This window comes from Palaemon carinicauda, chromosome 23 (assembly GCF_036898095.1).
Source record: "Palaemon carinicauda isolate YSFRI2023 chromosome 23, ASM3689809v2, whole genome shotgun sequence".
Lineage (NCBI taxonomy): Eukaryota > Metazoa > Arthropoda > Malacostraca > Decapoda > Palaemonidae > Palaemon > Palaemon carinicauda.
The window spans coordinates 112,564,490-112,581,118 of record NC_090747.1 but is presented as its reverse complement, the minus strand read 5'-3'; the positions used below and the strand labels follow the sequence as shown (position 1 = coordinate 112,581,118).

The window sequence follows — 16,629 nt, the reverse complement described above, 5'->3', positions numbered from 1 at the left end:
CTCTCTCTCTCTCTCTCAATTGCAGTTGTATCCTTCGCTGTATTTTGCCATTTTGTACGTTGGTGCAAAATGCTCCAGAAGTAATCTATTGTAGAATCAGTGGCTATTACTTTCTTAAATATTGACCTTTTCAGATAAACCAAGGAAGCATTCAAAATCTTAAGCTTATGACATTTTGCTGCATTTTTATAGCAATGGATCTCAGGGCAGGTTATGTTTTCGTAATACTAGGATGGCAGTTAATTCTGATACTCAGGCCCTCTCCATCAGGAGGCTCAATACTACACAGTATTCCAGTTAATTCTAATAGCCATACCTTCTCCATCATGAGGCTCAATACTACACAGTATTCCAGTTAATTCTAATAGCCAGGCCTTCTCCATCATGAGGCTCAATACTACACAGTACTCCAGTTAATTCTAATAGCCATACCTTCTCCATCATGAGGCTCAATACTACACAGTATTCCAGTTAATTCTAATAGCCAGGCCTTCTCCATTATGAGGATCAATACTACACAGTATTCCAGTCAATTCTAATAGCCAGGCCTTCTCCGTCATGAGGCTCAATACTACACAGTATTCCAGTCAATTCTAATAGCCAGGCCTTCTCCATCATGAGGCTCAATACTACACAGTATTCCAGTTAATTCTAATAGCCAGGCCTTCTCCATTATGAGGCTCTATACTACACAGTATTCCAGTTAATTCTAATAGCCAGGCCTTCTCCATCATGAGGCTCAATACTACACAGTATTGCAGTTAATTCTAATAGCCAGGCCTTCTCCATCATGAGGCTCTATACTACATAGTATTGCAGTTAATTCTGATAGCCAGGCCTTCTCCATCATGAGGCTCTATACTACACAGTATTCCAGTTAATTCTGATACTCAGGCCTTCTCCATCATGAGGCTCTATACTACACAGTATTCCAGTTAATTCTAATAGCCAGGCCTTCTCCATCATGAGGCTCTATACTACACAGTATTCCAGTTAATTCTAATAGCCAGGCCTTCTCCATCATGAGGCTCTATACTACCCAGTATTCCAGTTAATTCTGATACTCAGGCCCTCTCCATCATGAGGCTCTATACTACACAGTATTCCAGTTAATTCTAACAGCCAGGCCTTCTCCATCATGAGGCTCTATACTACCCAGTATTCCAGTTAATTCTGATACTCAGGCCCTCTCCATCATGAGGCTCAATACTACACAGTATTCCAGTTAATTCTAATAGCCAGGCCTTCTCCATCATGAGGCTCAATACTACACAGTATTCCAGTTAATTCTAATAGCCAGGCCTTCTCCATCATGAGGCTCTATACTACACAGTATTCTAGTTAATTCTGATACTCAGGCCTTCTCCATCATGAGGCTCTATACTACACAGTATTCCAGTTAATTCTGATACTCAGGCCTTCTCCATCATGAGGATCTATACTACACAGTATTCCAGTTAATTGTAATAGCCAGGCCTTCTCCATCATGAGGCTCAATACTACACAGTATTCCAGTTAATTCTAATAGCCAGGCCTTCTCCATCATGAGGCTCTATACTACACAGTATTCTAGTTAATTCTGATACTCAGGCCTTCTCCATCATGAGGCTCTATACTACACAGTATTCCAGTTAATTCTGATACTCAGGCCCTCTCCATCATGAGGCTCAATACTACACAGTATTCCAGTTAATTCTAATAGCCAGGCCTTCTCCATCATGAGGCTCAATACTACACAGTATTCCAGTTAATTCTAATAGCCAGGCCTTCTCCATCATGAGGCTCTATACTACACAGTATTCTAGTTAATTCTGATACTCAGGCCTTCTCCATCATGAGGCTCTATACTACACAGTATTCCAGTTAATTCTGATACTCAGGCCTTCTCCATCATGAGGCTCTATACTACACAGTATTCCAGTTAATTCTAATAGCCAGGCCTTCTCCATCATGAGGCTCAATACTACACAGTACTCTAGAAGTTTTATTCCAGCTGTGACCAAGTTGTGGAATGATCTTCCTAATCGGGTAGTTAAATCAGTAGAACTTCAAAAGTTCAAAGTTGCAGAAATTGTTTTTATGTTGAACAGGGTGACAAGTCTTTTTATGGTTATATATGAAATATCTGTTTTAATGTTGTTAATTTTTTTTTTAATATTTTATTTTAATTTTTCATTACTTCTTATATCGTTTATTTATTTCCTTGTTTCCTTTCCTCACTGGGCTATTTTTCCCTGTTGGAGCCCTTTGGCTTATAGCATCTTGCTTTTCCAACTAGGGCTGAAGCTTGGCTTTTAATGATAATAATAATAATAATAACAATAATAATAATAATACAAATTTATCTATCTGATTCTGTAACATGTCGGAAGGTGACATCCTGATTTCGGGAATAAAGTAAATATCCAAAAAAACCTCTTCTAGGAGGACATTCCGAAATCAAGCCATTGTTCTCAAGTCTTGGGTAGTGACGTAACCTCTGGTCTACCATCGTCTTGGGGTAGAGTTCCCTTGCTTGAGGGAATACTCGGGCACACTTTTCTATCTTAATTCTCTTCCTCTTATGTTTTTGAAGTTTTCATAGTTTATATATGAAAGATCTGATTTTATATACTAACGGTTCTTAAAATATTTTATATTGTTCATGACTTCTCTTGTAGCTTATTTATTTCCTTATTTCCTTTCCTCACTGGGCTATTTTTCCCTGTTAGAGTCCTTGGGATTATAGCATCCTGCTTTTCCAACTAGGATTTAAGTTTAGCAAGTAATAATGATAATGAGAATAATAATAAGAATAATCTCAACTTTAAAATAAATCCTTTAAATATATTCCATGAACTGCAGAAACAAGGAATAGGTCCGTGCACTGTCACAAAATGTCTTAAGAGACCGAACATGACATATGATAAGAGGTCAGACCTTGTCTCCATCCTACTACCAAGACCAGGATGGTCCAGGCACTGGCTGCACATTACTCTGCAAGCAGACCTCTTGGGTCCGCCGAGCCTGTTATCGCTAGTTCACAGGGAGAGTAAATTTGCGGTTTTACCTCAAATTTATCAACCCATGAGTGAAGCGTAAACTCAGAGTCCACTGATTGCAATTCAGTGATGATTCTTGAATACTAATTGTATAGATATTAAATATTATTGTGTAGTACATACATTACGTACACCTTACATGCCGTTGGATCTATGTATATTTGCTCTCTACAGGACCTCCACAGTCATTTTATCAGGTTCGTTCGAAAGCATTCAACATTTTACATCGCGTATAGCTCGCTTACCGTTAAGTCACTATCCAAGCACTCACAGAATGAGAAAGTCTTCAGTTTCCTCTTGAAAGCCTTAGATGAATCATGCTTATGTTATCATCTATACATCTTCGATACATGAGCCATTATACATTTTGTAAGATCACTAGCTTGATTATTCATCGTGGCAACATTGTAATTATATGTGACAACACCGCTATTATTTTCCTCCATGTGCGTTATGTGGCCCCTGATAGGTGACAAGCACGGGACCTCCTCCTGCTTCACATTAGTGCTTGTCTGTTTTTAAGTATAAAGAACCTACGACTTTAATTCATCACCCTTAGTTCCATAACCTACGTGGACGTACATCGTAGGTCTACATGTCGCAGATACATGGTGTAGTGAGTAAGGTCCCTCTTGAGAGGGACTTCATCCTAGACACACATTCTGAAATCCAAGAAGACATCTGCCATTAAGCAGCGGAATTAATTATCTCACACGTCGGATCTCTTACAGTGTATCCAGTAGTGTTAAATGTTTGATGCAGTGTGGTATTATGAGATCCCATCTTGACAACCTATTCTCCTCATGCATCGATGGTGATTGAGGGTCTCAAAGCTCTCCACTCAGCTCCTACACAGTCAGCCACCTAAACTTGCTCATCTCACCAGGCTGAGGTCCAGCTAATCAGAAGCAAGCTCCGAGTCTCTTGCTTGCTTCTGATTGGTTGACCTCGGTATGTCTGAATGCATCAGATTCTGTTTACACAATATTAATATATTTTTCACAAGCTCACTGTAACCAAGATTTTTATTACCAAGTACTCGTAGTACAATCCTTCCGTTACATAACCAAATTGGACATTTCCGTAGGACTACAGATTCCGAGATCCTTATGATATCCAACTAAAGATTGCACAACAAGAGGATGAGCTAAATGATTTGGTAGACCAGAGAGATCAGGCAGAGGAGACAGAGAGTCAATGCATGACTCCCAGTAGCCCAAAAAACCACAGTGATGACATACTGCATCTGATACACTTTCTTTAAGTGGGGTTTACATGGTCGAATGGTTCGTCGAACTTGGTTGTCGAACCTACTTGTCAAACTGTTCGAAGAGGTGGATTAAGGTTTGTGGACAATCATGCCCCGCCCACAAAAGTCAGGCAAGAACAGACTTTCTTCGAACCGTTTGAATATGTGTTTGACAACCAAATACCCCGTTCACACGTTCGAACATCACTTCAAACACTTGTTTGTCAAGTAGAAACGTTTTCGACGAACCGTTCGAGCATGTAAACCCACCTTTAGATCTCTCGAGTGATATCGAGGTAGATAAGAGGAGCATACTTTCATCACTCCTAGCTCCATTACCTACATGTCCATGTATATAGCTGGGTTATATGCCGCAGATAAAATATTCAACTTTATCCTATTGGTAATGTTGTTAATTTCATATTTTAGATTTATTAGTCAGTGCCAGCATAACCTCTTCCTAAAATGAGCGGTTCATTGAAGTACATTGACAGTGTCATTTAAGAAATTGAAAACAAGACAAGTACTGTTAGAAACCCTTTTGTACCTCCTGAAAGTGTAGTGGCAGTTAGTCTCGGTGGAGCTGAAGACGTGCCAGGAAAATTATAGTTTTTTATTCTAACTGTGTAGAAATATGAAAAAAAGCTGAAGCTGGTCTTACAAATTAATAGTCAAGGTGCTAAACCAATAAGTAAACTAGAAACAATTTCATTAAGCAATAGGCAACACAACTGTAAGTCTTAAATAAGGTTTTGTTCCTTATCTGGGTTTTTAATTAGGGTGAAAGGTCAGCAACAGTAAAGTCACAATTGATGTATGTGTGGTTTTAGTGATCATACTTGAGGTTTTTTGTAAGATTTCAGCTATAGGTGGTCTATTGGAGTATTCACCGCTTGTTCAGAGTATTTTTAGGCTCTTGGTGACGAGTTGCAGTTAATTTTTCTTATGTGAGGAATAATTACACACAATGCCTATTGTTTTTAAGTCAAAGAGCTTCAAGGCCTAATTATCGAGTCTGTATTTCAGTCCTTGCATAGCGAGGAACATTTTAGGGTAATTTTTCTTCATCCGATCTCATAAATAGAGGGTCGTACTTTGTTGCAAGTATATACTCATATGTTACTGTTGATTTTATGTTTTGAAGCATTCATATCTCCACTGAAGTCTTTTTTTTAGTGTTTCTTTGTTTATTTAGAGAGTCTTAAATTGCTTTTGGTTTGTAATCAAGAATAATATAACATAATTGATTCATTATTTGGGATAAATTTTTATTCATTTTTAGCTTGAATAATTAAGCATTATTTGGCCTGGTATAGGGAAACAATTCCAATTTTTCTAATTCCATATTCAGTCAAAGACACGAACCTTAATTCAGGTGAAAAGAAAATGACAAGTACAGGATAGGGCGACATGAATAAAACTTGAAAGGCGTAAAAAACTATACATACGATATAGGTAATAGGACACTAAAAATAAACATAAGTAATAACACACACAACCTCAGATGTTGGTAGGAAAATCCTTAGTAAGAATCGGAGGGAAAGATAAGCAGCACTTGTTTGTAGATTTTTCCATATGAAGACTATAATAATTACCACTCGAGCTGTATGAACAAATGCATTCAAAATTAATTCTAGAATTAGGATAGAAAAAACGAATAATTTTGTTTGAATGCTGATATTTATTAACCTTTTACATATGATTCTTTTTTCTATTGTCTTTTCCATGCAATCCTTAAAAGTAAATGAGGTAATTTAGAATAATAAGTTATTTAAAGGATGCAAAGAGGAAAAGCGAGAGAATTAGCATCCTAGAGGGAAGACCTCTTTGATTCCTTTAGTCTCGCAGATGGCACGGTAAGCCTTTGCAACATGACAGGCATTTCTGCTTGCAAAGCACATCTTCCTGAAAGGCTCTGGGCGCACGATTGGATTGCATCGTGATCGAACTCCGAAGAGGGCTTGGCAGTGAAGCGCATGTACCACTGGAACCTGCATGGGACTTACAGGAGCAACTTGAGGGGTCTGGCACTGCTGATTTTCCTGCCAGGACTTGACAAGTTCTTGCATATTAGGTGCCCTTGTACCTTGAGGAGTCATCCAGTCATTTCCCATCTCCCCGTCATAGGTGCCTAAAAGACCAGCCACTTTGCCAAATGTCCAGCCAGACACTTCAACTGATGCTGCGTGGCTCATTCTGTAAACACGGAGTGTTATGAATGGTGTCTTCACTTTGATCTTTTCCTGATCTTTGACTATTTCGACTTCACTTTGAACCTCTCTAGGGCCCCTGACAGGACTTCCATTTACAGTAACGGTTAAGTCAGGTTTGACCTCTATTGTAGCTCCAGCTGCCTTCATAATGAAGTGTGGGGAAGGAGCAGACTTCTGATTTTCCATCATCAAGGAGTGAGTCTTGTACTGTGCAAGCAAAACTTTGCATGGAGAATGAGGTACTCGTAGAACTGCTCCATCAAATGTAAGGATCTCGGTTCCGTCAACAACCATGGCTGTACGATTGAAAGGTGGTAAAAGATAACGAGCATGACGAGGGAGGAATTTGTAGTAAGTCCACACAATGTTATCAACTGAAGTTGGCATAAGGGCTTCAAACCACCACAAAGCACGGTCAACGACTGGAACTGGATTCAGTGATACATAAGACAAAGCTTGAGGAAGTGAGTGCACTGGTCGGCGAATAGGTAGCTGTAACTGGAAGTGACGACCTTCCATCTGAACAGGTAGGAAGAGTGCGTGCTGTACAACATTCTTAATCCACATATCTATGCTCTTGAACATCATTTGATCCTAGAATAAAAAAAAGAAAAAATATGATTAAATAATTTTCCCGTTATCAAATAGAATACTGGTGTATATATTAAAGTATAACATTTTTTTTTTAAATTATCCAAGTGGTCTTACAAAATTCATACGGTTGACAATCCAGTTAACGATATGTGTGGGTTTCTTATAAAGCATGATATTACGTCGCTGCATGTCAACATTCCTTCTGAGAGTAGACTTGATTTTGCTCAGAATCTGCTTCAATCCCTGGTATTCCTCTTGGTGGTTCCTCCAAAGGGATTCAAATTCGGATTCTACATTCCTATAGACAGAACTCTCCTGGAACTCTGACCACCAGCGTTGAATTTCCTGAGGCATTTCACCAGTCTTCATACCACGAGCAGTTCCCACCACAACTGTGAAAAAATATAGATGTTTTCACAGGTTCTATTCCCAGCCTATCTACAAGTTTCCACAATAAAGCAGTTTAATTTTCTATATCTTTTTATTCATAATTTAACCTTTTAGTATTTTATTTAAATTTTAAACAGTAAAAATTTCAATACTAACCCACCGACCTAATTCGAAATACCTTATATGAGGCAAATAAACAAATGTGGGTTTCTTCATACATTACCAAAAAAGATACTGATATTTGCAAGTTAATGATATATGCAAGTTTATCTCATAAGAATTTTACTACCTTCCTTGACGACATTAGTTAATCCAGAAAATTGTTCTTCGAAAGTCCTTATCATGTCAGATACAGATGAGGCCAAAATCAGTTGGAAGTGAGCATACTGATTCCAAAGCTTTGAGCATCCTTCAGCAATGTTAGTGACAAGTGTACTGTGAGTCCATTTTCTGATATTATCTAATCTAGGAATGACTAAATCGTTCTCTAGGTCAGAATAGATTCTTGAGGCTTCATTCTTGATTTCCTGCCATAGTACTGACATTTGAGCAGAGGGTGAACTAGAACCCTCTTTTAAAACTTCCCTGCTCATAGAATCCATCCAGTTGCCTGCCGATGAAATGTGGTTCCTCCAGATCTCATGAAGTTCACTCTGAAAAATGTAGAACGTCACTTGGTGGTTTTCATCATATTCAACTAAAAAATTGGAAACTTAAAATTACTAATTACATATAAAGAAAATATACTTAATCCTACCTTGATTTGATGCAGCTTTTCACCTTCATACTTAGTTTCCAGCTTCATCATTGAGGGAGAAGTAAGCATCAAACGAGCCATGCCGATTGGCCTTTTCTCCATGGTGTCTGGGTTGGCTTCTGAGATGCAGACCTCGACATCCTTCAATCCTTTCATACCAATCTTGGTTACATGCATTTTGTCACTTCCATGCTTCCTTGTGGTCATTTCTATAAATGCTGGCTTGCAAAGTTCAGAATAAATATCATAAGTTCCAATAAGAGAGGTCATAGCCTTGCCTTCAGCTCGTACTCCATAGCAAGAAGAACTCTGATGAGGATGCAGTGCTAGAGCAATGTCTACAGCCTTTTGATTTTCATTCTTCACCATGAAAGAAATAGCAGCATTTCTGCCAGACCTCACATCTATTCTTCCTGACATCAAGAAAGAAGTAGGAGAAGAGAGAGTCTTGTGGAATTTAATATCAAATCCATAATTACCAGGACCACGGGCAGCACTTACAATTACTTTGGGCTGAACTTTGAGTACCTGAAATATGAATTTTATAAATTAGAATGAAAAATTAGTTTTGGCAAAAGAATATTTCTTTATTTAATTAAGAGATTTTAAAAAGAATATAGTTTGTATAACACACCTTTCCTGAAAGTTGTGCTTCAACGATGACAGTGTTTTTAGCAATGATGCTGGATTCCAATTTTCCAATAATCTTATCTTCTGGTTTCTGGAAGATATCTAATTCTACAGTTCCTGTAACCTTCTGTTCATCTCTTCGAAGTTGAATATCCATTTGAAGGTCCCTCTCTAGACTAGGATGACTGATACGTCCTTCAAATCTAGACTCTCTATTCCAGTCGGAGTGAGATTGGCGTAATGCAATTTCATACTTTGCACTACTCATACCCTTGTGAGGAATGAACCCACAGTGGCAGTCAGAACAGGGTGTGCCAGTACAGTCATTACACTTGCATTCTCCCTCCATTGTGCGAGAAGGTGACATGAGTAACAGTGAAAGAGAATGACGTTCATGGTTCTTGAAGTGAGCACGATAAAGGGCAGAAGAATGTGTTGCCATAGATGTCATGGATGATGAGGTAGAGGATAGGAGATGTTCCAATGCCTTCATAAGTTCAGATACTTGTTTGAGGTTAAGTTCTACTTCAAAACCTTGAACTCCACCTTCAGGAGAAAGTTTTAGCTTATACATAGCACCATTTACAGGAGAGCCCATTTCAATGACCCACTTAGTACTGTATTCACCTTGTTGATTATTCATCTGAAGTTGGGTCCTTATTGGTTGTTGGAGTGATGGGCAGGAAATGTCAATCTGCAAAGTATTAACATTCTTATGTTCCCAGAATTTCTTGTTATCACTGAATTGCTTACAGAAATCTTTTTTTAAACTTTCTAGATAATTATTTAGCTGTGAATATATGGTTATCAAGAAAAACTATTTTGAATGATTTGTTTACATTGCTATGGACTTGCTTTATTTATTAATTACAATCTATGAATTAAAAAAATGATTTTATATTCAATTCCTCAGAAAATAAAAAAAAAAATTCTTCCAAAGAAGTCATGGAATATCTAATATCAAGACATATATTGTCCATTATACGAGACAGTATAGAAAAGAATTAAAAAAATTAAGCTTTGTTCAGTATTGCTCAGTAATAAAGAGTACCAGTAAAAAGTCTCAAAACTATATTAAATATAAGTAATAGTTTACCTTTAGATCAGCTTCCCTTTGGGTTGGAGTCCAATGATGCATTGCTTCCAAGTTCATTGTTGACTGTCGACCTTCAGGAGCATTAAGATCTACTTTGGTCATCATCTTGCAGTTGCGAAGTCCTTCACGCCATTCGAGAGAAGTTTGGGAATTCCACTTATACTCTTTGTTTGCGGGTGTCCTGAGTGTTCCTTCTGTCTCTACCTTTGGTCCTGAGGACTCTTTCTCTACCATTACCATAGCATTCATTTTGTACATTTGTTGGCTGGGAGTAGTAACTTCTAGCATTAAGCTGTTTCTTCCAATAAACCAAGTGCGAGGATCGCTGAGCTTCAGTTCAGCTTTGAATTGATGCTGTTTCTCCAAGTAAATCCAGTTACCCCTATAAAAGTAGAAATTTCAGGAATATATTACCTAATATAAACAGGACATTAATATACGATTAATCATAATAGTTATTGATACTAAAAACATCAAGGTAAAGGTGTAACATTAAGAACTTACTGGATAACGCAGTCTCGAAGAGTTGCTGAAGGATTAATCAGTCTGACTTCGGCTTGAATTTTCTCATTTGGGTTACGGTCAACATCCCAGGCAAATTCTGCATTTGCTTTTTTGCTTTCGAAATCAATATCAAAGAATCCTCTCCTCCTCAATGGAGAAGAGCTCTTTGGCGTAATGACTTGGTTAAAACTGAGGTGAAGAACTTTCTCGCTAACTATAACGATGATGGTCTTTTCTACCATGGATGGGACAATTATTCTAAACTGTACATTTGTTTCTTTTCCATCTTGATTTGCCATATTCCATTCTGTAGCAATAAGACGTCCTTTTTTGTTCTTCAGCTCAAATGTGAAGGCCTGCTTTCCATGCATTGATACAAGGGAAGTCGAGACTGTATAGGGTTGGCAACGAAGTAAAACAACATTCATTTCAGTCTTTAACTGAGTGTTTTTAGAGGAGAGCATAGCTGTGAGTGGTCCTTCTACTTGGAGAATATTACTTTCTCCATGTTTAGCAACTGCTTTAACTTGATACTGAGAACTTCCTTGACCTGCTGCAGAAGCTTCAAGCATCATTTTCTTCATGTGCGCTGGGATATCAAGCTAGAAGAAGATTAGTCAATTAGTTTCATAGACAAGCGTTCAACTTATTGTTCTCTTATATAAGTGAATTTTATTATGATCACCCTAAAGAAAAAGAAAAAAAAATACTCACTAATAACTTCAAATGATGTGTTTCTCCAGACCGCATCAACATCATCTCGACTTCGATAACCTTTGCACTTTCTCCTTGGGAGACCACTTGTAATGCAACTCCCTTTTTACTTTCTTGATTGTATAAAACAAGGTTTTTCTTATATCTGGCACTTCCAATTTTAGCTAAAATAAAAAGATATGGAAATTAAGTTCTTTTACCAGTTTGAAGAAAATAAACAGGCAAGAACACCTTTCCTATGATAAAAAAATATTTAGAAAACTACAAATAATAGAACATATTTATAGCTATTATTCTAGGTATTCATTTAAAATCTTTGTAAAGAAAATTTGTTCCAATACTTAGCAGAAAGAAAATAAGTTAATGCTTGATGGACCATCTCAAAAGCAAAATCAACAACCTTGATATTGTACAAACCTTCAAGATTAGTTTTCAGTGCCATATCCATGAATGAGCTTCCTTCCATGACATGGGTGGCAGTCATTTCAACCTTCTCATTTCCTTTCTGACCAAACTTGAGTTGTGACTTGTACTGTGATTCACTTTCCTTCCTTACAAAAGAGACCAAGTGCCATTGTCGGAATGCAAGGTTTGTTTCAAACTTGCGCAGCCTTCTTGGATAAGGAATTATGGATCCCTCAATGTAACACATATCTGCGCTAGCTGTTGAAAGAGTTACAAAGATAGATATACATATATAGCTTTCTGAAATATTTCAATAATTCACCAAATTTATCACATATATATATACAAATTTTATGTATTTTTTATATGTTATGTCAGTAGCAATGATTATCATATGTAATGAATACCTTCAAAGTTGAGTTGGACACGTTCCCTAACTGCAGCTAATGTCTGCAGTGCCATATCCAATTTAGCTTCTTGTCCTTCTCCAATCATCAAGAACTTAGCTTCAATACCCTTTGTACTAGGATTGTACTGTCTGCTTTCACTGGAATAAGCAATCATCTCTAGTTGTTTTTCTGATTGAGTCCACTTTCTGGTCATCTGGATCTTGATACCTCCTAAATGCTCTGATTCAAACGTTGCAGAGATTTTCTTTGCCTCTCCTTCATTAGTTGAGGAAATAAGAGCATTGCATTTCCTTGGTGAGGAAGATCCTGGAGTTTCGAGCTCAATCTTTATTACTCTCTTTCCTCCAGTGTTTTCTTCTCTACCCATTACACGGATTCCTCTCATACCCGAGTCGGCCTTTTCTAAGAACACTTGGATGTTAGCAGGTGGACCAAGAGGAAGACCTTCACTGCGGAAAATATTTGGCATGTTGACATCGTAACAAAGTTTAAGTCCTAGCATTGGTTCCAGTTTCATTACACAAGACCGAGATTGGAATCGTGTGCTTCGTACAGATGAAGGATTGATTTTCGTCTCTTCTTGACCCATTACTCTCTTCATAAGGTAAGTTTCACTCCTCATATTCAATAATTCCATTTTCTCTGGTATCTCTAAAGCTACCTCAAAGCCTTCACCAGATGTGTATTTGGCATTAATGCTAGTTCCAACATTAGTTGAAATACGATTCCTCATTTTGATTCCAGTTCGAACAATATGGCAGTCATAGCCAATAAAGGCATCAATTTGAGTTGATAGACTTGGGTAGAATTTCATGACACCAGGAGTGCCGGACATTAGTCCCTTGACGCGAGATTCCATCTTAAGACCAACCATAGCAGTTCCCTCTAGTTTCATTTTGAGAGGTAATCCTTGCATTGTAGGCAAATGATAATCAAGGTAAAGCTGAGCTGCCCGTACTGTATCCAGGTTGTTTTCTGCAGCTCTATTAATCATGTCGTCAAAACTATCAAACATGTTATTGATGAGTTCTTCCATTTTGATATTTTTCATATTTCCCATTAAAGATCCAAAGGCCATTTCCTGATTATTAATGCGAGCATAGAAGTCTGCTTTCTGCATGTGTCTGTTTCCATATAATTTATCAAAGAGATGAGAGATCTGTGACAAATCAATAGACCTCCTTTGCCTGAAAGAGCCTTGTAACCGTTTGTTTATCTTGTTGAATGTTTCTTCAATATTTGATGAGAGATCACGGAGAATCTGTCTTGATGGGGTTTTCCTTAGGTAACTTTCTGGGCCAAACATTTCTTCTATGATTGATTCAATTCCTTCAAATCGTGCTCCAATCTCTCCAATATTGAAAGGTGTTGCTCCAAGGGCTCCCGTAAGATTAAGGTTAACTGAGCGGGGAATGAAGGATCCTGGAGCATAGATGAGATTAGACTCCATACCAGCACCTACACCAAAGGTTGGGGCATAGTATGATAGGTCAACATTACGAGAGATCTTTCGCCAGTCCTTGGTGAAGTTAGATGGCAGGACTATGGTTTCAAGCATATTTTTGAGATTTCCCTTAAAAGAAGCAGTTGATTCACGGACATTCTGCAGATGACTTAAGATGAAACTCCTCACTGCAAAGATGAACGTTAAATTTACATTCATTACCAGTTCTATATTTCAAGGAAAGTCAATAAGAAGTACGCAAGAAATTTTATCAACAGGTTAATTTTTGGTTCAGAATTGACAAACATAAACTTACCCTGAGTATTTTCTGCAATAGCAATTTTATCTGTAATCTTCTTTAGATCTTCATATTTGGCACATTTGACTGCTGCTAGATATGATCCAATACGAACTTCAGTTTTCTTTCTTGGATCAAGTACAACATTAATCAGCTGTTTGATTGCCGGATGTATCTGTAAAAAACCATTATGAGAGAGAGGATTAAATAAAAATTATGCGCTTTACTTATGAATGTTAAAACTTAGCAACATCATGAGAATTTGCTTTTTTCTTTTACAGGACTCTTTGATATAATAATGCAGGTTAGTCAATATTGGTGAAAACTATTTTGTACTCCAAAGAGAGAAAAGCTACATTACTTTGAAATAATTATAGGATACTCTAAAACTAATACTAAATTCTGGCTAATTTGATTTAGAAATTAAATGTATGATAGTTTCCTCTTTGATGTTAAATTCAGATTGGACTTACTTCTGGGGTACAGCGAACGTTTCTGAAGGCTTGTGTGGCAGCGATGCGAATACCTTGGTCAGCCTCTGAATTTTCTATGCACTGCATGATTGGTCGAGCCATTTCTGAATTCATCACACCCATATTTCCGAGAGATTTGAGTAACACGAGAGCCTGCTTTCTAGTTTGTTCATTTGGTGAAGGAGTGCAAACTTGTCCTACCTTGGTGCTTAGAGTCTCAGCCAACTGACGAACAGGTGCTTTTTCTTGGCATTTGGGATTTTGCCTGCAATAAGTATGCACCATGGATGCACCAGCTAAAGTTGTCCTTGGGAAACGTTGGTACTGTTCAAATAGAGGTTTCAAAGCTTCAATAGAGTGAATACATGGTCGGGGCATGAAGTACATTGAAGCAGCATAAAGAGCAGCTCGTCCTCCAGTAGCCTTTCCAGAAACCAACTCTTGTACCATAACCTTAACTGCTCCAGATTCGTAAACAAAAGCTAATCCATCTAAGAACATACTTTCAAGCTTTTGACGTTGTTCACAGATCTGGCCTCCACGGATCTTCTCCAGAGTTTGAGGAATTGCTTCTTCAGGTACTCGGCGCATATATTGTAAGGCTTTAGCCAAATAAGATGCTGTATCTTCTTGGACTCCATGCTTCATCTTTTGACACACCTCTTTGAGCATTGCATCAAGCTTGGCTACCATTGATGGGTCCTTCTTCATTGTATGCTGGTCGTAGCGAAGAGTCTTTCTGATAAAGCGACTAGGGAGGTGAGAAACTGCTGGTGGAACGTTGTCGGTTTCTGACTCAAATCGTAAAGTTGATTCTTGGACAGCTTCTATGTACTTATAAGAACCATAGGCTGGTCGGATGATGTTCTTGTCTTTACAAGTGATGCTGGTGTAAACACCTTTTGTAATTTCTTGTTTGCATTCTGAAAAGGATTCTTCCATAGGCAAAGGAGCCTTCAGCCAAGCTTTTGTTGACTCAGCTCGGTTGATAAAATGATCTTGGCAGAACCGATGGTTTTTCATTTTCATCACAACAACCTTCTCTCCTTCATTTTTCACCTCATACATAGTTGAACAGTTACCGATGATATCAGTCTGTATAAAACAGAAATAGTAAAGATTAATAGCCTTCAATTTGTACTATAGATACCAATTTTTCCTTCATAGAATCTTATTTTATTATTTATTATGCTACTATTAGGATTTATATAATAATACTTTACTGTTGTTATATTTACTAATACCAATCAGACTATTTACCTCTGTAAAGTTCAGACCCGTGTTGATAGAGGAGTTGGAAGGCAAAGTGTTCTGGAAAGCAGATGCAATTCCCTTTTTCATGTTGACAGACCAAACATCATCATCAGGATGGGCACAGGACTCCATCACCCGTCCGTCGATGATAGACACGACCAAGGGGTACCTCTCGAGGAATCTAGCTTCAGAAGATCCTGAAAAATGTAAGTAACCTACAATAACACCTGGTCGCTAAAGCTAAGTGTTTATTTTTTTCAGAATTTATGCGATAAATGCACATTTCTTTTAGAATGAGGACTTTGGTATTTACCTGAGCCACCTCCCATAGAGGGATTCTTCATCGTGATGGCCATGTCACAGGGAGAGAGCCAGGAAAGCTCAACCTGAGAGCGCCATTCTATGTCTGTATTGGCTCCTTCAACATCTTTGAGGTTAATCCTAGACTTCCCTGTGTACGAATACACGTAGGTCTTCTCTGGTGCGTAAAAGAGTTTGGGAGATCCGGCAACTGGACATTCTCTTGAGCATAGGTTAGTGGTTGATGGCCAAGGAGCTGCAAAAAGTATAATTGCGGAGGTGACACATGCATCCTGGTATAATGAAGAGTATCTCTTATATATCTCCAAAGGTAAATCTTGAGAAGGTACAAAATTAATGATTCGAGTTTCTAGTTCTAATTATGAGTAAACATTCATTTTTCAAACAGGCAGAAAATATATTTAAAGAAGGTTTAGGCTACATATACAATCTAATTTAGTTAGGTGTAGTTCCTAGAGCAATTACATAGTAATCAATTCCTAAGGCTGAATTTGATTTATAATCAAGACTAATGGCATAATGGTGAATAATAGAGAATAATTACCAGCTGAAGCAGCCCCCAAGATGACGAACACAAGTAGGGATGAGTAGGTCATGGTGTCAGCAGGCTGAGAGCACCACAACTTCTGATTATTTTCCCCTTCGTAGATGCTTATATACTGCCTGGGACCGCTGGCACTCGACCTTCCACCTTGATAAGGAGATAAGAAGAGAGAAATTTTTATCTTGAATTTTAACACTCAGACCTTTTGTGAAGTGTGTCTGGGATCGTGTGATAAGGAGTTTAACCAGGCAAAGGCAATAACTTGTCATGTTATTCGCTGTCGGATTTTACA

At 37.9% G+C, this 16,629-nt stretch overlaps 1 protein-coding gene across 1 annotated transcript; it reads right to left on the bottom strand.

The window, feature by feature from the left end:
• Window positions 1–6,092: 6,092 nt before the first annotated feature.
• LOC137617388 (vitellogenin-like) lies at window positions 6,093–16,407 on the bottom strand. Its single transcript, XM_068347407.1, has 15 exons — window positions 16,338–16,407; window positions 15,786–16,028; window positions 15,479–15,669; window positions 14,219–15,313; window positions 13,764–13,920; window positions 12,001–13,635; window positions 11,606–11,851; window positions 11,189–11,352; window positions 10,475–11,076; window positions 9,971–10,352; window positions 8,879–9,568; window positions 8,245–8,772; window positions 7,777–8,140; window positions 7,212–7,489; window positions 6,093–7,097 (listed from the first exon to the last, which is right to left on the bottom strand). Exons 1-15 carry the CDS (start codon window positions 16,387–16,389, stop codon window positions 6,093–6,095), a joined length of 7,632 nt encoding a protein of 2,543 aa, XP_068203508.1. The 5' UTR covers window positions 16,390–16,407.
• Between the last annotated feature and the right edge of the window lie 222 nt (window positions 16,408–16,629).